The 20,118-nt window shown below is 47.7% G+C and overlaps 1 protein-coding gene across 6 annotated transcripts in view; it reads left to right on the top strand.

Moving 5' to 3' along the window:
* Positions 1–20,118, top strand: part of Ano1 (anoctamin 1) — a 157,354-nt gene that overhangs the window by 43,741 nt on the left and 93,495 nt on the right. For 5 of the 6 annotated variants that reach the window (XM_031389046.1, XM_031389043.1, XM_031389042.1 and 2 more), the window contains exon 2: positions 19,868–20,013. In XM_031389046.1, coding sequence (XP_031244906.1) covers positions 19,868–20,013 — 146 coding nt within the window. Of the gene's footprint in view, positions 1–19,787; positions 20,014–20,118 lie in introns of those variants that run through there. The other variant, XM_031389045.1, reaches the window with a different exon arrangement.

Genomic DNA, 20,118 nt, shown 5'->3' with positions numbered 1-20,118 from the left:
ATAGAAACTTTCCGTTTCTATGGAATATTATTTTCGTCTTCCATCTGTACTCAGAAGTAAAACAAAATATTAAGGCTTAATTCCATTTTATTTCAACTGTTTAACTTTGCCCCTGAACTCTGAGATAAACATTTACCCAAAGTGAACCTGGTGGATTTGAATTTTTAAAACATAGTAAACACTTCCCTATGTAATAACCTCTCTCATTTCTATAAACGGTGTCAATTTATTAGATGTTTTAGCTCCTTTAAAGGTTGAATAAAGTTTGGCTCATATAGAAATTTTTATTAATAAGATCAGTTTATATTCTTACCCCAGTTTTGCTTTAAGGATGCTGTGTCTGAGCTCGGTTGTGTCTTATCTAGGCTAAGAAGTGAGGGGATGTGGTTTATTGGTTAGATGTAAGATTAAATGTTGGCTAGAAAACTGGCTCAGTCATTAAAAAGTGGCTTGCTGCTCTTGCAGAGGACCCAAGTTCAGGTCTCAGTGCCCATGCCAAATGACTTACAACTGCCTGTTATGCCCACCCTTTTCTGGCCTTTGAGGGCACCTGCACAGAGGTAGCACATACACACCATGCATAAAAATAACCTTTAAAAGTCCAGGCTTTGCAATGTCCTGGGTTCCTCCATTTTTCTGCTTCTAAGGCAGAGGAGAGACTGACCCACAGTTCCCCTTCTGGCCACTAGTTACTGTCTTGTACACAAAGAATGTCCCTCCAATCACAAAGTACTCTCTTATGTATGTGCAGTGCTCCCTTCAACCACCAAGTAATGTCCTGTGCACATGCACTTCTCTTTCTGGTCACAAGAGGCTGTCTTGTGCACATGCAGTTCCACTTCTGTCCATTAGGGGCTGTCTAGTGCACACAAGCACCCTGTCCAAGCAAGCTGGTGTGTGGTTCAGGAAACTACATCCCTGGGGGCCTCACCAGCGCCTCAGAGAGTGGACAGACAGGATCCTGGCCTGGTGTTTGCCAGGGGAAACAGGTTCTTCCTGAATGTCAAGGACTCTGCCTGGTCTCTCTGGGCTGCATGTGGATTCTGTGGACACATGGCCACGTGTGTTTTCTTCCCAATCCACAGCTGTTTGCTCCTGGCCATTGCCACCAATGGTACCTCTGACTGAGTTCTGGAGGCTTGTGTGGGACTTGGCTGTGATGCCTGGAAGGAACAACCCAAGGCTCACAGGAGTTCCTGAAGCTGGGTTTGACAGGTAAGTGCAGCAGTGTGCACCAGGGTTGGGTCCTGGGTTTCTGCTGTCTGCACTAGCTGCTGAGTCTGGTCCCCTGGCAGGGCTGTAGGAGTCCACCTGGACTCTAGATGCTCTGCCATTGCACTTGGAAGACCAGACTCTTAACTTGAACTTGATCCTTCATGACCATGTCATCTTGGGCAAGTGTCTAAGCTACTTCAAAAGTTGTCTTTCGTTTGTTTGTTTTTATTTTGAGGCAAACTCTTGCTCTGTAGCCTAGGTTGGCTTTACACTCACAGCAATCCTCCTGCCTCAGCCTTCCCAGTGCTTGAATGACAGGTATGAACCACCATGCCAACCTTAAAGTTGTCTTGAAAGACTGGGTGGATGGTTCAGTTGGTAAAGAGCTTGCTGTACAAGCATAGGGGTCTAAGTTTAATCCCCAGAACCCAGGTTGCCAGGTTGGGCAGTGTGTGCTTATGATCTTAGCACCAGCTATAGCAATATCCCGTCTCAACTCAGAAGGATCTCTGTGAGTTTGAGGTCATCCTTGTGTACAGAGATAGTTCCAGAACAGCCAAAGTTGCACAAAGAAATCCTGTCTCAAAAAACAAATAAGCAAAACAAAAACCAAAACATATAAAAATACTTTATTAAGAGTTAGGGATGGCTGGGCAGTGGTGGTGCACAACTTTAATCCCAGCACTTGGGAAGCAGAGGCAGGTAGATTTCTGAGTTCGAGGCCAGCCTGGTCTACAGAGTGAGTTCCAGGACAGCCAGGGCTATACAGAGAAACCCTGTCTCGAAAAACAAAACAAAACAAAAAATAAAAGTTAGGGATGTAGGGATGAGCAGATGACTTAGTGAGTAAAGGCACTTACTGCCAAGCCTGATAACCTGAGTTCAATCCCTGGGGCCCAGACAGTGAGGAAAATTGTTCCCTCACCTTCATGCCCACACATACTAACTAACTAAATTAATAAATAGACAGACAAGCAGGCAGGCAGACAAACAAATCTCATTCTCGTGTATATGAAATTAAGGGGGGGGGAGAAGGACTTGGGTCAGTGGAGACTATTCTGTTTGGTCCCCAGAGCCTCAAAGGAAATCACAATTATGTTAACTAGGAGCCATTCCCCACTCTGAATTCCAGAATTGTTTGTAAAAGACATTGTTATTTTTTTCCTGAAATGTTGAGAAGATTTCATGCCTGGATCCAGGTGGTTTGGGGTTGTTTTTGTTTGTTTGTTTGTTTTGTTTTGTTTTGTTTGTTTGGTTGGTTGGTTGGGTTTTTTTTTTTTTTTGTTTTTTTGGGGGAGGGTTGTTTTTTGTTTTGTTTTTTTTTGGCATGGGAAGGGTGTTTATTAGAAATCAGATTTAACTTCTAAATATGGGCTGGCTGGATTGGCTATCTCTCCTTGGGAAACCTGAGGTGGGTTTTCCAGAACACAGGTTTCTTTTTGTTTTCTACGTTGTCTTTGTCCAGTTCACATGAGGTCTTCCCAGGAGCCCTATCATCTCTGTAGGGTCCATAGTAGTGTCTGCTTCCTACTTCTTGCTGTTGATCATTTATGTTTTATTTATTTTACTTACATGTTCTTTTTCTTCCTGTGCATGCATGTGTGCATGTGTATACATGTATGAGTGTGAGTGCATGCACATGTGTACATGTGTAGATGGAGGGCAGAGGTTGATGTCAGATGACTTTATCAGTCTGAATCCATGTTTTGAGATAAGGTCTCTCTAGCCGGGTGGTGGTGGCGCACGCCTTTAATCCCAGCACTTGGGAGGCAGAGGCAGGAGGATTTCTGAGTTCGAGGCCAGCCTGGTCTACAGAGTGAGTCCCAGGACAGCCAGGGCTACACAGAGAAACCCTGTCTCGAAAAAGAGAGAGAGAGAGAGAGAGAGAGAGAGAGAGAGAGAGAGAGAGAGAGAGAGAGAGAGAGAGAGAGAGAGAGAGAGAGAGAGAGAGAGAGAGAGAGAGAGAGAGAGAGAGAGAGAGATAAGGTCTCTCACTGAACCCAGAATGCATTGCTTGGTTAGACTGGCTGGCCAGTGAGCTCCAGGGACTCATCTGTCTTTGAATCCCTATTTTGAACCCAGGCTACAAATAACCCTACCCAGAGAAGCCTGAGGACAGCTGGAGTAGGGGACAGGTATCTGTGACACCGCTTGTATCTGCTGGCTCCTGGCAGCCCAGGCTGGCAAAGGAGAGTTAAAAGTGGACACAGCAGCCTCACTAACTCATCAGTATTCCGGGAGACATGCTGTGCTTGAGTGGAGCCTTTCAGCCATAGAAAGTTGTATCTGGGTATGTGTGCATTTGTGTGTCTGGTGCATGTGGGTCAACCTACGCCTATGAGTGTGGGGTGGGTGCATAGGCATGTGTGAATATGTGCATGTATGTGTGCATGTGTTTGGGGTGGTGTGTGTGTTAGTATGTATATGTATGAGCACATGCATGTGTGTATATATATATATGTGTATATGTGCATGTGTATATGTGAGTATGTTCCTCTGTGTGTGTGTGTGTGTGTGTGTGTGTGTGTGTGTGTGTGTGTGTGTACACATGTGGAGCCAGAGGTCAGCTTCTGGTGTTGTTCCTCAGGAGCTATCCACTTTATTTTTTGAACCCCTGGGAATCCTTCTGGCTCTGCCTCTCACCACTGGGATCACAAATGCAGGTCACCACCCTAGCTTTTTATGTGGATATGAAAGAAATGGACCCAGAACACAGGTTGAGTGCTCACTCAAACAGCACCTCCAAGTTTTCCATGTCTCTGGTCTCACAGAAGCCTTCTGCCCTGTGCTTACTGCACCCCCCTCACAGGCACTATCCCCATCCTTACAGCTGCTGGGTGCCTGACAGTGGCCCAACTCGGCTGCCATAAGAAACGCTGTATGTGCGTGAAGAGAATGTGGATTATGTACAGTGAGATGCTTTCTCATAGTTCTTCCTTTTACTGAGTTGTGTTAAATAAATGTCAAAACATGTCACCATGACAAAAGATTTTTGCTCATTCCTTTGGGTCTTTGTTTTACAACTTTGTTGTTGTTTTGTTTGTTTTTTGAAACAAGGGCTCAGTATGTAGCCCAAGCTGGCCCTGATTGGGCTATCCTTCTATCTCAGCTTTCCAAGTGTTGGATGACAGGCAGACATTACCATGCCTAATTTAAACGGACTTAAAAGTTTTGACTTACTAGTTATCAACTTTATTTTGGTGAAGTGGCAATATGAATCTGGTAGAAACCATGCTTCCAATTTGCCCTTTCTCAAAGTAGCCTTTGGCTAGCCTCTACTGTGGGCATCGATGAGCATAAACTATGGTCCATCATCAGCTCAAGATGAGGAAGACAATACATGATTGCATGATGACCACAGGAGGGCCTGCATTAAGTAAATTTAATACATCTTCAATTTAGGATAATGTGGATACGCAGTGAGTTTAAAACGTAGCTCCATGGAGTTGGAGGCTCAGTGCTTAAGAGCACTGGTTGCTCTTTCAGGAGACCCAGATTAGATTCCCAGCATCCACATAGTGGTTTACAGCTGTCTATGACCTCATTTCCAGGGGATCCAAGTCCCTCTTCTGACTTCTGTGGATACTGCACACATGTGCTGCACATATATGGGCACAGCCTAAACACTCATAAATACAAAATAAAACTAAAGCAAAAATTAAAAGATATAATGTCACTGTAAGTTGAAGAGTGCCTGCAAATAAAACTTTAAATTATTTTTTCTACTAATTATGTCTAGTAAACATTACTATGTTTGATATTAGTATGGTAGGTAGCCTAATTAATTTGATATTGGTATGCTTGCATCAACTTAATCCAATCTCTGTGGTGCATATACCTTTTGGGTCCTGGTCTTTATATTCAACTGTGTTGTCTGTAAATGATGAACAGCTAAGGCTTCTAAAATTCTCTTGTAAAATTGTTGCCATATAATTAGAATATCTAATCCATTTATACTTATTACAATCATTGCTATATCTATATTTATATTCCCTGTATAAATATTTTACATTTGTCTCCATATTTGGATCTAATTTTCTTTGAAAAAAAATCAGGAAAAAAGGAAAAAGGGAAGAAAAAGAGGAAGAAGAAAACTAGCTTTTCAAATTCCTTTTGAACTAGTTGATTATTTTTAAACTACAATTTCTTTTCCACTAGTTGGTTAGTAACTGATGGTTAATCTAGAAACTTCATATATATATACCTGGCTTTTTCATCCTTAAATGGTGTTTAAACAACTTATGGGTATTACAAGAACTTTAAATGTATTTGAATACATTTGTCCTTTTATATTTGTGTTATGTTCTCTCGTTCATTGTGCTTGCATTTTAACCTCGACATCTGAAAGTAGCCTTTGAGTGTTCTCAGGATTTGGATTTGCCCATGCACACTCCATTTTCTGGAGCTCATGTTAAACTTCCAATTGGAATTCTGCTGATTCTGCTATCTAGATCTTGTGTGTGTGTGTGTGTGTGTGTGTGTGTGTGTGTGTGTGTGTGTGTATACGTACATGAACTACAGTGGAGGACAGCTTGTGGGAATTGGTTTTCTCCTTCCACCACTTGGATTTCAGGGATCAAACTTGGGTTGTCAGACTTGGTGGCAAGCACCTTTACTCACTGAACTCTTTTACTGGCCCATCAGTCATTTTAGATCCAAAATCTTCCTTTTGCATTCCTCTCAGTACTAGTGATGAGTCCTACTGGTTTATTTGTCTGAAGGCTTCTTAATTTCACCTTCTGTAGATTGAGAAGCCTAGGTCAGCATGTCTTTTCTTTCAACAATGTTTAGTTACATGTTGCTTATGACTTGGTCAGTGAGTGCACATATGTGCACACAGGACTGTGGTTCCCAGAGAACATAAGGTCAAGGCTTCATGTGATTGTGACTAAATCACTATTTTCCTGTTGTGATGAGATACTCTGACAAAGCAACCTAAGTGAGAAAGGGCTTCTTTGGCTCACAGTTCACAGTACAGCCCAGAAGAGCAGGAAGGCCACAGCAGTGGAACACAAGGAAGTTTGTAATGGCACATCTACAGTCAGGAGACCATTGTGAATATATGCAAGAGCTCAGCTTTTTCCTCCCTCCTTTTTATTTAGTTTAGCCTAGGGAATGATGCTACCCACAGTGGGCAGGTCTCCTGCTTCTATTAACACAACGTAACCCCCCTCAGGAACACCCGGAGGCCCCTCTTTCAGGTGACACTAGATCTCATCAACTTAACAAACTGTACACACTTACAAACTGTAGCAGTCACACAGCATCCTGTCTCTTCAAACACACGTGTCATATCAAAGACACCCTGTTGTCTTTGGTTTCCATAATTTCTGGGGAACAGTCAGCAACGTCGGTATCTTTCTCCTTGGTTGTGTTGAACCCTTTCTTCCTGTTTGCATCTTCACACATAGTTACAATCCATCACACACACACACACACACACACACACACACACTTACCTCAGACTCACAACACACACATCTCAGACTTATAACACATACATATACCTCAGACTCACAACACACACACATACCTCAGATTCACAACACACACACCTCAGATTCAACACACACACATACACACCTCAGACTCAACATACACCACACACACACACACACACACACACACACACACACACACATACCCCTCAGACTCACATTTTTGAATACTTGCTCTCCAGCGAGTGGCAGTGCTTTGGGAGGTGACGGACCAGTTAGCAGAGGTAAGAGAGCTATGTGAAGCTGGCCCAATGGTTCTCAGCTTCCCTAATCCTGTGCTCCTTTAATAAGCCTCATGGTGTGGTGACTCCTAACCATAAAATTATTTTTGTAACTACTTCATAACTGTAATTTTGCTACTGTTATGAATCACAATGTAAATATTTTTAGAGATAGAGGTTTTCCAAAGGGGTTGCAACAGACAGATTACAACCGGCTAGAGAGGGTCCTGATTCTGGCCCAGGGTGTCTCCTGATCCACTGTGACAAGCCTTGTTACAAACACACACACACACACACACACACACACACACACACACACACACACACACCACACACACTGCTTGGCAAGGACCCTCCTGCTGCTATCAGCACCATGGAAGCCTTGAGCTGGAGTAAGCCCTTCTTTCACAAGTTGCTTTAGTCAGATATTTCCTTCAGAATGGATGAACAAAGTTCTTGGTGCCTCTACCAGGCTGTACCACACCTCCAAATGCATCCTCCAGGTCCACCAGCTTCTCTGTCCAGGACTCCATGCAGCTTCATGGTGTCAGGTCTGCGGTTCTGAGTCTTGTTCTTCATATCCTCAGCAGCTCACCTCCTGTTTTCTCCCTCCAGCAGGGTCAGTAGCTAGAAATCCCACCTCCCTGGTTTCCTGTCTTGCCTCCTGTTGGCCTGCAATGGCTTTCAGTACTAACATTCTTTCTAGCCATTCTTGCTTAGCCATCTTTCTAGCCAGTGGTTTCTGTCTGTCTGTCCAGCCTGTTGTTGGCTCTGTCTCTCCCACCCTTAGTTTTGGTTTGAGAAGTTGAGTCTGATTCTGTTTGTAGAAGGGGCACTCCCCACTCGGGGGTCTCCTCTCGGTCCCTTCAGTTCTTGCGATTGTTTGTCTTGATTCTTCACTATTTGGTATGTTTTCCTGACTCTTAGTGATTGACTGATTTTGAGATAGGGTTTCTTTATGTAGCCCTAGCTAGCATGCATGGTACTTGATATGCAGACCAGGCTAGCCTTGGACTCACAGAGATCTACCTACCTCTGCCTCTGGAGTGCTGGGAAGGTGAAAAGACATTCACCACCATGCCGGGGGATTTTTTCCAAAGTTATATCGTGTTATATGAGGAGAATGGAGAAGCCTGGGGTGATGTGGGCCCAACATTATATTATGTCTATGTTGAATGTATAGTAGTATAGGATGAGGGTCCCTTACTGAGACCTGGTACCTAGTGGCCAGAGTGATTTTTTTTTTCCTTAAAGATAAGCTCAAATTCCTGTTAATGGAGCTCTTAAGCATAGGGTCAGGACCCTGTGCTGGGAAGGGAGCCGTCTGTCTGATGCTCTGAGTGTCCGCTTACATGATAAGGGGGAGACTAGGTCCTAAGAGCTGCAGCAATCTGTGGAATCAGGGCCCCACCCACCCATGTCTCCCCATCTCCCCGGCTTTTGTTCTGAAGAAACACAACCTGGATGTGCCTGCACTCTGCCTTTGTCTGTTTTGCTCATTTTTTAAAGGTCTTGTCCCAGTCCCCATCAGTACCAGGTGACAGGAGAGGGTCCTGCAGGTGCAGCCAGGCAGCTTCTTGTTCTCACTCTCAGACCTGGGTGCCACTCATCTGAACATTAGTCTCTTATTTCATACTTTTTCTTTGATCTGAAGAGAAGATCTTTCAATGCTTTGGGAGTAGGTAGGAGCAGACTCCAGGATCCTCCCACGGCATTCTCTCCCAGCACACCGTGGTTGTTTTGTGTTCAAAGCTGAGCCTGGCTGCAAAGGTTTTCTGGCCTTCCCCAGCGGGGGTGGGGGTGGGGGTGGGGGTGGGGATGGGGGAGTAGAGCTGGACCTAGCCCTTCCCTGCCCCATCAGCACAGCCTAGGGCTGACTCAAGGGACTGGAGTTCAGTGTAAGTACTGGGTCTGTCTGTAGGAGGGGGTCTGGAGGACTTTGCCCTTGGAGCAGAGGCTGTGGGCCATCAGCCAGCCCCCTGCCTCTGCAAAGCACATACCAGGAAGAGTCTGGTACGCACTCCCCCACTCTCCTTCTGCCGGTTCTCCAGGGACCAGATTCTTATCTGAAAAGCCGCCTTCTCAGGCCCTCAGCCACCTCTGGTGGATCTCAACTTAACTCCTCTTCTTTATCTCTCTGCTGTTCTGGAAAGAGCTTTCAGACAGAGGTGAACATTAATTAGGTGGCTCCTCAATCAGACAGGTGTCACCCCCCCCCCCATCCATGGTGTGGTTGCCTCCTGAAGCAGGGCAATGGGTGGGGAAGGACTGGGCCAGGCCAGGCTAGCAGGACAGAAAGAACTTCTTTGTTCCTAAGTCTCCAATATTCTTCCTTCTTCCCTTTTCCTTTGCTTTGCTCTGGGAATTTCTTCCTTTTCTTTACTTCCTCCAATCCCGCGTTGTCCGCGGACCTGCTGTGGTGGCATGGCAGAGAAAGGACAGTCATTTACACTTGAGTATAAATGACATCAAGACTGTGCATTCTCGGAACGTTTGTTATCTAAGTCTCAGTGGGGAATGAGAAACTCTGGACTGCATTGCAGATGTTCCGGGGCATAACAGGAAGAGATGGAGGAGGCTGATCTTGGGAAGGAACTTCCAGAGCCCTGGCACTCGTGCATATAAGCTGCCCCGAGTCCTGGCTTGCTTTGTTCACAGTTCACGTTCCAGGGCAAGGATTTTGAAAACACATGGCTGAGATGAACTTGGAACCTGGCCAAAGGCTAGAGTGGAGGGAGCTGGGCTTGCTGGGCTGGGCAAGGCAGAGGAGCATCCTAGGAGACCCCACTAAATCTTTCCTTGTTTGTTCTTTTTCCTCCTGGAGGAGGAATCCATGTGGCCCCAGGCACTTGTGGAGAGTTTGTGCGGAACAGGCAGAGCCATCTTCTGACTCTTCGAAGACACAGTGCAGTGATTCCCAGAAAGACACCTGCCCAGTGCACTGACCACACACAGCCAGAGAACAGGATTGCTGGTGCCCAGAGGTTGCTGGGAACAGTAGGGGCGGTGGGGGAGGAGGTAAGGGGCTGCAGACTTAGACGTGCTGTGGTTATTGCCAGGGCCTCTCATTCTCACCCTCCACCAGAAAGAGAGCTCTGCCTCTCATCTGACAGATCTATGTGTGTGTGCGCGTGCACATGCATGCACACGCACGCACGTGCACATCTGTGTATGCATATATTTGTGTAGGTAAGCATACACGCACACTACTGAAATATGAAGATCATAGGTCAACCCTGGGTGTCATTTCACAAGAGCTACCTGATTTTTTCATGCCAGTCTCTCAGTGAAACCAAATGCAAGTCCAGCAAGTCCCAGGGCTCCACCTGTGTCCATTTCCTGTGATTGCAAGACCATGCCTAATTTTTTATGTGGTGCTGGGGACCAAGCTCATATCCTAACTACCAGATGAGCTATCTCCCCAGCTCTTCAGACAATCCTTTAGTTCATGCAAAAACAGTGGTTCCCTCCTTTCTCCCTGAGCCTCGTACCATGTCTTAGGGTTTTACTGCTGTGAACAGACACCATGACCAAGGCAACTCTTATAAGGACAAGATTTAATTGGGGATGGCTTACAGGTTCAGAGGTTCAGTCCATTATCATCAAGGCAGGAACATGGCAGCATCCAGGCAGGCATGGTGCAGAAGGAGTTGAGAGTTCTACATCTTCATCTGAAGGCTGCTAGGAGAATATTGACTTCCAGGTAACTAGGATGAGGGTCTTAAAGCCCATGCCCACAGTGACACACCTACTCCAGCAAGGCCATACCTTTAATAGTGCTATTCCCTGGGCCAACTATATACAAACCATCACATGCCATGAGCCTATGAAGAACTCTCAGCAGTGAGTCAGCATGGGAAACTGCCATTCCCACCTTCTAGGCCGTGCAACTTGCTCTTAGATGATGCCTGTCTGCTCTAAACCAACATCAGCACTCCGGGCAGGCTTGGTATGTGGGCCTTGGGTCCTGGAGTCTTGGAAAGTTGCTTAGTAATAGCTGGCAAAGGTGGACACAACATAGCAAGCTCCACTGCCTTGGCCTTAACCATCCCCATAGCCCTGACTCCTATGTCCCTAGTCCACATGGTCCTGGTCCACACTCTTTATTCTGGTCCACACTTTGCTGATCTACACCACCCTGGCCCACACCTCCCTGGTCCACACACTGTCCTGGCCCACACCTCCCTGGTCCACACACTGTCTTGTTCTTTACCATTCCATTTTACATGTACTTGCCTCCTCCAGTCTTGCCCCATAAAGCAAGAGTGTCTGAATACCCATTGTCTTGGTTCCCAGGGACACTTTGAGGCTCCACTGAGAAACCCTCTGCAGGCTTCAGAACCATGCTGACCTTTCTTCCTCTTGCCTATACACTTCACAGCCTGTCCCTCAGTCTTGCAGCTGCCTGGGCCCCTGTAGGCTCCTTTTAGCCATCTCTTTCCTCTATTCACAATGGCTGCATACAGTAAGGGTTTAATAGGTGCACTGACTGCCCCCTCAGAGGACCATGCTTTTTCTCTCAGAAAGAGCAGGCCACTCCCTTCAGGGCTAAGGAAGGCCACTGGGCTGGCTGACCATGACCTGGGTATGGCAGCTGCCACCGGCAGCATCCATGGCTCTCTGAAAATGTCAAGACAACAAGCTGCCCTGCCTTAGGGAGAATTCTACTGGCTTGGAACTGTCGGGTGGTTTGTGGACAAATGGTGTTCAGCAGCCAGGCTCTGGTCACGAAGCACTGTGCTATGTGCTTTCCTCAATCTTTGCTTGTTTTACTTTAAGACAGGGTCTCAGTAAGCTGCCCAGGCTAGCCTCTAACTGTGCAGCCCAGGTGGACCTAGTGCTCTCTACTCTCTGCCTCTGTACTTGAGGTCTTTGCAGCATGCCTAGCTAGCCTCTCACAGACATTTTACATAAGGGCAAACTCAGCTGGAACTTTATTGTCTTCTCTGGAAGGGAAGGGCTTTGCTCTCCTGGGCCTGAGGGAGCGCTGGCAGGCTTGGCACTAAGTCTTAGGCTCAAGGGAGGGACCAGGAGGGCTCCATATGGAGTAGTGAGACAGAAGCCTCGGACATGACGTTGGGGGAGAGTTCAATGGCTTCTCAGGTCCATATATAAAGCGGATAGGATTTTGGTTTCGAGACTTCAGACCCCTGAGTGAGTGTATAATTGAGAGAGTGGGTAAAAAAAAAAAAAAGAATGATTAAATGAATGAATGAACAAACCAGGAGCTCAGATTTGACTAAGGAACCTGTGAGTGATAGTTGTCAACAGAATGGATACCTCTCTCTCTGAAGCCTGAGACACCTTTCTGTGGGCCCACACCACCCTGACTCCCACCCAGGTTGAGTGGCCAGATGAGACCACTGGGGTAGTCCATGCTGGGACAGGGAGTCTACACCAGCCCCTACCCTGTTATAGAGGCTAGACAGCCAGTGGCATGATTACTGGAGCTACCTGGAGGTGCCTACATTCTATGTGGGCCTTGAACTTCTACAGCTGGGCCAATGGATAGGCTTTGTAATGAAAGAACTCTGCAACCGATGTCAGGGATGCCTGGGAAGCCAGCCTCTAGGCAAAGGTGGCTTTCTTACATCCATGTGGCCTAGATTAAAATCTGATTAATTAATAAGAGGCCCCCAAATATGCCCACAGGCCATGCAAAAGGGCAATTCTGAATCAGATGCCTTCTCTCTGATGAGCCAAACAACCTCAGTAGAGTTCACAGCCGAAATCACAGGAAACCTAGGACCATGAAGAACAGACTAGAAGGGCACACACCTACTCTCCCTTTGAGCAGTCAGCAAGGGATACCAGCTGAGGTGGTTTCTGGCCACACGTGGCCTGCAGTCCCCAGGAAGCATGGTTTCCTAAACTGAAGAAGCTCTGAAAGTGTGAAACAGCCAGCACATTTCCAATCTGTAAGAAAAGAGAAACCAGGAGAAAAAGAAAAAAAAAGATTCTGTTCATGAGTGCTTGTTGACAACAGGTTGAAATTTAATTTATTTTTTTTAATCTAATGGGCTGCATGCAATGAGTCGTTCCTTTGACCTGTTTATTTTTACTCCACTAATGTGACTGCCAGAGTATCTGAAAGCAGAACTTCCATGGTTCTGTTGGGAAGCACAGGGCCAGTAACTGACTCTCCCGTGTTCAGAATGTTCTGTCCAAAGAGCGAGGTCCTTGGTACTTAGAGGTTCTGATGCCCTGGAACTGGGTAGGAAGGGCTCAGGGCCTTGTCGGTGGGAAGCCAGGCTCGTTTGTTCCTCCATCCTGGAGATCCGTTCCTGGAGTGCAAGGTCAGCACCCGTGGAAGGACAGGACAGGCTAGGGGGTGGCTACTATTTCTATCTGGGGAGGAAGCCTAGAATCTATCATTGAGGCTCTGAGGGTCACCTGGCTGGAGTCTGGGGCATCTGTGTTTGTGGTCACCAACAACCACAGTTCACCCCAGTGCCCAGGCAGGGCTTCTGATGTCACTGTGTTGCTACAATGGAGATCAGCCTGTTTTCCCACCTTATCCTATCATGGAGAGGGTAATTCAGGCCCTTGCAAGGCCCCAGGAGGGGCAGGGCTGAGAATCTTCTCACAGACAGCCACAATCAGGGTAAGACCACAAGTTAATATTTGTAAAGAGCTCAGCGTTGGGCCAGCTCGAATAAGACAGCTTGTTAAATAAATAAGCACAAATGGAGAAATCACACAGGGTGCCAAACACTAGCTCGCAGAATGCCTGTGACCAGGCCTGCTGGGGCAGCAGCCAGCCCAGGCGCCTGGGAAGTGGGAGCCATGGAGCTGAGCTGAGTCAATGTCCCCAGGCCCACAAGAAAGGCTTCCGGGAGGAGGCCACAGAAGGCTGGTGAGTCTTAGCCTAGCCTGGGCATGTTTTCAAAGATGTGTGTGTGTGTGTGTGTGTTTGTGTGTGTGTGTGTGTGAGTTCCCAAGGATCAAAATGAGCCAGACACAAGGATCGGCTGGACCTTTCCCTGAAGCTGACAGTCCTATAGACTCTCCAGGCTCCGCAGGAACCACACAGTCCCCTCCCTCACACCGGGAATCCCCTCACACTAGGCACCCAGCTTTGGTTGCATTCCAGGGCTGGTGGTTCTGGCAGCTGGGCAGCTCTGCTGGGCGCTGATGTCATGAGAGGGAAGGAAATGATTGACATCCCGTCTCCGTTAGCAACAGCCTCCTCTAGATCTTTCTACACTCAAGTCACTTTCAGCAGGCCATGTCATCTACTTTGTTTGGCCTCTGTTTGGTACTTCCATGAGATACCACCAGCCCTGACTCATGTGTGGCTCACTTTTCCCTTGTTCCTGTCCCTACCCTCAGACTGCTGTGAGTCACCAGTAGTTCTTAAGACCCCCCTTTCTTTTCCTTCCTTTTCCTTTCTTTCGTTCTTTTCTTTTTGTACATTTATTTAATCAGTACAATGATTCTCAGCTTGCGACTCAAGACCCCTTTATTGGTCGAATAACCCTTCCCCAGTCACATAACAAATATCCTGCATATCAGATATTTACATTGTGATTCATGACAGTAGCAACATTACAGTTATGAAATAGCAATGAAAATAACTTTATAGTTGGAGGTCACCACAACATGAGGAACTATATTAAAGGGTCACAGCATTAGGAAGGTTGAGAACCACTGATTTAGTGTGAGTGTGTGTGTGTGTGTGTGTGTGTGTGTGTGTGTGTGTGTGCCACGTACATGCATGTGGAGGTCAGAGGACAATTTGTAGTAATCAGTTCCCTTCTTCCACCTTGTGGCTGTACCTGCCTAGTCATCATGCTGGCCCAAAGAATTTCCTTTGGTAAATAGAATTTTAAGGTAGATTTTTTTTTTAAGTGCAGTGGTCTGGGTGTAAGGATGAGAGCTGGGAAGATGGCTCAGTGGTTAAGAACTCTTCCTGCTCTTATGGAAGACCTGAGTGAGTTCTGTCTTAGCACCCAGATTAGGCACCTCACAACCTCCTATACCTCAGGATCCAGGTTGATCCAATGCCCTTTTCTGGACTTTGTGGACAACTGCACTCATGCGCACACAGGTACACATAGGCACCCACATACATATAAAAATAAATCTTCAGATTTGTTTAACAAGTTAAACTCAAGGCCACAAACATGGGGGGTGAGTTTTTATGGTTCTGAAATAGATTCTTATGTAGCCCAGGCTGCCCTCCAACTCTCTCTATATAACCTCGAACCTCTGATCCTTGAACCTCTCTGATCCTTGGCCTCCACCTCCTGAGTGTTAGGAATCACAGGATGCACCAGGGTACCCCTCCCTCTTTCTTTCAATACAGTACTGGGGCTGGAATTCAGGGCTTTAGCATGCTGGGCAAACTCTCTACCAACAGCAGCCTCATTCCCATCCCTTAGGTGCTTCTTAATGCAGAACTCTACAGGGAGGAGAGACTGCCCAACTGCTGACACCTGCACCTATGCACACACAGGACTCTCGGCAGGGGTCAGCAGACCCTGGTGAGAACCAGCTTTACTCTCCTGCCCGACCTTTAAGACAAGTGCATTGGCTATCAGGCCAGTGACACATGTTGTCTGCCCAGCAAGGGTGACCTCAAGAATGCTGGCCAACCTGAGGGCATCTCAGGGATGTCTAACAAGGTCTTGAGACTATTTTCAGATGTCACAGAGGAACCGACAGGGGGAAGTGCTACTGGCTTCTAGGAGTAGAGGGGACCAAAGACATAGATGTCCTTGGGCTCAAAGAATGGCCCCATTCCAAACGTCATTATAGCTACTTGTATCCTTGTTACCAAATTACTAGAGAACAATTTAAAGGGACAGACTGTTTATTTGGGCTAACCATATCAGAGGTATCCACCATGTTGGGCAGGGTGTAGTTGAGCAAAAGGGCTCACATCACAGCAGACAAGATGCAAAGACTAGGTCCAGCCCCAAGGACACCCCCCCAATGGCCTACCTCTTCCATCTAGGCCCAGCCTCCTATTGCTTACTATCTCCTAGTCACTCTATCAGATTATGAACCCATCAAGCCATTGATTCACTGATTAGGTTTAGACCCTCAGGATCCAACATCTCTGGAAATGCTTTTGTGTGACTTTTCCTGGAGAGATATGAGCAAATGCCCATTCACCCTAAATAGAGCACCAGCAACATACCAAAGAAAGTACCAGTCTAGCTCAGTAGACCAGTGAGTTTATTGGGGTTATTTAGAGGACTATATGTGCAGAGATACTTAAATAGGAGCATCATGGCTCAAAGGAGACTGCATCATTGAAAATCCCACCACAGCATGAATGATATGTCAGGAGGCAGCATCCCTGGAGCTCCTACATAACTTACATGCAAATATCTAAGCCACTGGGGGAGTCTCCTCTCCCCAGCCACTGCTCTGCTTCTAAAACTCTGGTGAAGGACCTTATGAGTCCTGTAAATTTTAGGATCTTCCTAAGTCTCATGAGTTTCCTTTACTTTCTGAGTCTTTAAGGAACTCCTGGAGAAGGAATGTTTCAATTGAGAAAACAGAGCTCTATTATAACCACCTCACAGAGATATCCAAAAATGCATTCTACCAAAAAAGCAGAGACTAAGACATGGTGAGGCATTGAAGTCAGTTACAAGGAGTTGGGTTTTTGGTTGAGCCCAGGGTCTTTGCAACCAGGCATCATCTCTCTCTCTGGTGCAGAAGCCCTGTTTGTGTCTGCCTTTATAAAAGCTCATTGCTCCTCTCTCTGAGCTGCAGATGGCTATGTGCTCAGACCTGTGGTACAGGGCAGGATAGAGGGCAAGAGATTCCTGTATGGGCAAAGCCAAGGAAGTTAAGACAAAATGCCATGGGAAAGGCTTCCCTCCAAGCCTTGCACAAGGCAGGTCCTCTCTTCCCTCCTATCACTTCCTCATTACCACCCCCCACAACATACACACCCAGAACTAGAAATGTCAGCAAAGACACAGGTGTCTGTTGGTTCCTGGCATCAAACACCAGTCAGGGTGATTCAGGAAGGCAAGAGTCCCATCGTAAAGAGCACCCTGCAGCCAGCCAGGAAGGCCATAATTACTAATTAATGAGGGGATTAGTCTCAATGACAGAAGCTGGCCCTTGGGGTATGGTGTGATGAAATCTGTTGTGGTCTGCAGTGGTCAAGACCTGTTTCTACTTTGCTACACCAAAAGGAGACAGTCCCCCTTGTTGGCTTATTTCTTTATTGTTGGTGGTGGTAGTTGTGGTGGTCCTCAAGATTTCAAGACCCAAGAACTCTGGGCCTGGACTGTGGGGAGCTGGGGACAGCATGTGTCCTGTAGTAGCTACTTGTCTCATTGTTCTGATAAAACACAACTTAAGGGAGGAAGGGTTTCTCTGGTTCACAGTTTGAGGGCACAGTCCATGATGGGAAGGCATGGAGGTAGGAACATGAGGATAGTCACGTTATGTACACAGTCAGGAAGCAGGGGGATGAACTACTCCCCTTGCTCTCTCCTTTCATTCACTTTGGGACTCCAGCCCACAGAATAGTATCCCCCACATTCACAGCAAGTCTTCCCACTTCAGGTAACCCAATCTAAGCTCTAAGACATGTCCAGTGGTTTGTCTCCTGGTGGTTCTAGAGCCTATCAAGTTGACGGCCAGCATCAGCCATCTCAAGATTCTTTCCAGCCCATCCATCCCCCAGACTCGCACTGTGTGGAGACCACTCCATGTCCTCTCTGCCCTTGCCGGGTCATCCCTGAACTGTACACCCAGAAGCCCGTGGAAAGGAGGTAATCAGAAGAGGCAGAGCGTGGAAAAGGAGAAAATACAGTCTTCTAAGCAAGCAGGTGTCAATCCCTGGCCAAGGCAGAGGACAGAACCAGGCCAAACCCTGAAAGAAGAGCCTCAGCTCAACTTCCCACACCATGACTGGGTGTTGTCTGGGGAGAAGACAGACAGCTGCCATGTCTAGTGATGGCCCCCCACCTGCAAGCTTCCGGGGGCTTTGGGAACAAGGCCAGGAGGCCACACCTGCCCTAGAACCCCCTCAGGGTTAGAGGAAAAATGTTACTTCCCAAACACATGAGAACATCAAAGCTTCTTGTCATAAATGCACATACACACATGCACCCTTATACGCGCACACACAAGTACTCACACATGTGTGTGCACATTTTATTTTTAGCATAGCACTAAAGTTCCACCCAGTACATCACACAGGCTAAGTATTCTACAACTGGGTCACATCCCTGGCCCTGGTCAATTATATATTTTTTTTCTTTTAAAGGGGAAAAAAAAAAATACTTTGTTGGTTCCTGGGAGATCCCTGACACCTGAACATAAATTTAGGAGGAGGGTGTGCTCCGGTTACACAATGCCAGTTGTTTATCAACAACAGTATGAAGTTACATAATCCTGTGTGTGACTGTATGTCTTTCCAGCCCAGTCCCCTGGCACAGTGGAGGGTGGAGGGGGAGGAGAGCTGTTTGCTGCTGGGATTTGGCCAACTTAATGCATTTCTTAAATCCCACTTTAAGGGCACTTGGCACTTACAGGCGTGGGTAGCTCAAGGAGCCGGTAGCCTTTTCAAAACCTCTCCAGGTTCAAAGACTTAGACTAAACAGGAGCATATGACTGGCAGAGAAGGGCTAGTCAAGACAGTGACAAGATGGAAGTTACATGGCTAAGCACACACAGCAAGGGAAGGTCTCCACGATCACCATGAGACCAGCCTGTGAGTCTGGGAAGGTGCTGCTTGGATTCGGAGTCTGGAGCTGTAGCCCAACCCCTCCTGCCTCTTACCCCCTTCCCCCTCCCCCGTTCCCCCTCTCTAGATACCGCCTGGGAATCACCAGAGGCTGTGTTGACGCTGGTGACTTTTCTTGGTGACTTCCGAGGGCCTTGAATGTTGCCATGTAGCTGCAGGACCAGCTGGTGGGAGTGTCAGCGGTGGGAAGCTGGTAGCCCACCAGACAACGTGCCGAGTGCAAGCACTGAACAGCCAAGGTTCAGACAGGGTCTGAGGACAGTGAGAGAGGTGGCTGGAGAGGGTGTCCCCGAGGCGCTCTGATGCCCACTAGAGAGGTAGAGGAAAGAGAGGTCACCCTGCAAGGCAGGTGGCCAGTGTGGCTCCTGAAGAGACTCAATCAGGACAGCAGCTGCTCCTGGGGCCTGACTCCTTCTCCCTCTCTCTTCTTTCTTCTCTTCTTCCTCCTCCTACTCTGGAAGGGAGACTTTAAAACACCTACTGTGTGCGGGGACCCTGCTAGGTCCTGGGGCAAGAGGGTTGAAAGCATTGGCTTCTAGCCACTGTAGGAGATGCAGCTGGCCTTGGAGGGTCAGTCAGATCAGGGTGCTGTGCAGCCTTAAGTCCTTAAGAGAAAACAAAACAAAACCCCACCAACCAACCCGGCAGCATTCTCTCTTGGTGGGCAGGAGTTCCCTCTCCCCTGTGACATCCACTCTCCCCGGTGAAGAAGATTGTCTGAAAACTCACAGGTGGGGGGTACAGTACTTGGGAGATGATGGTGGGGGAGTAGGTCTACACAGGAGTGGGCACCTGGAGAGGCTCGGGAGGAGTCCCAGGTGATGGCATTGTGGCTAATCTGTCACCTTCTTAGGAGACAGCAAAGTTAGCTCCTTTTTATTTAAGGTGTGGTCTGGGGCACTTTCCCTTCGAGTAAGAATCCTTTCCACCCTCAAAATTTAAAAAACAAAACTCTAAACCGGCTCTGACCCCAGATAAAAATAAAACTCGGAATCCTTTCTTCCTGTGTTTAAATTTCTACGGAAAATCTGACCCGCGTGGCCGCCGCCCCTGCGCTTATATCTTTAAGGCGGAGCCGGCGCGCGGCCAAGTTCACGGCGCGCGGGCGCCCTCGGGACGGGCCAGGTGGCGGCAGCGCCCGGGAGGTCGCGAGGGAGGAGGGAGCGGCCACGTCCCGTCCGCGCCAGGCCAGCACCGCTTCTCCGTTGCAGACGCCACCGGGGCCGTGGATGGGGAGCGCGAAGCCACCATGAGGGTCCCCGAGAAGTACTCGACGCTCCCGGCGGAGGACCGCAGCGTCCACATCGTGAATATCTGCGCCATCGAGGACCTGGGCTACCTGCCGTCCGAGGGCACGGTGAGTTCGGGTGCGGCCAGGGGCGACTTCTCCTTAGCGCGCGAGGCTTTGGGGGTTCCCACCACGCACGTGCGGCCCGGGAACGCGCTGCTGCCGGAACCAAGT

Source organism: Mastomys coucha, unplaced genomic scaffold (assembly GCF_008632895.1).
Source record: "Mastomys coucha isolate ucsf_1 unplaced genomic scaffold, UCSF_Mcou_1 pScaffold21, whole genome shotgun sequence".
Lineage (NCBI taxonomy): Eukaryota > Metazoa > Chordata > Mammalia > Rodentia > Muridae > Mastomys > Mastomys coucha.
The sequence above is the reverse complement of the archived record's forward strand: the minus strand, read 5'-3'. Positions and strand labels throughout refer to the sequence as shown.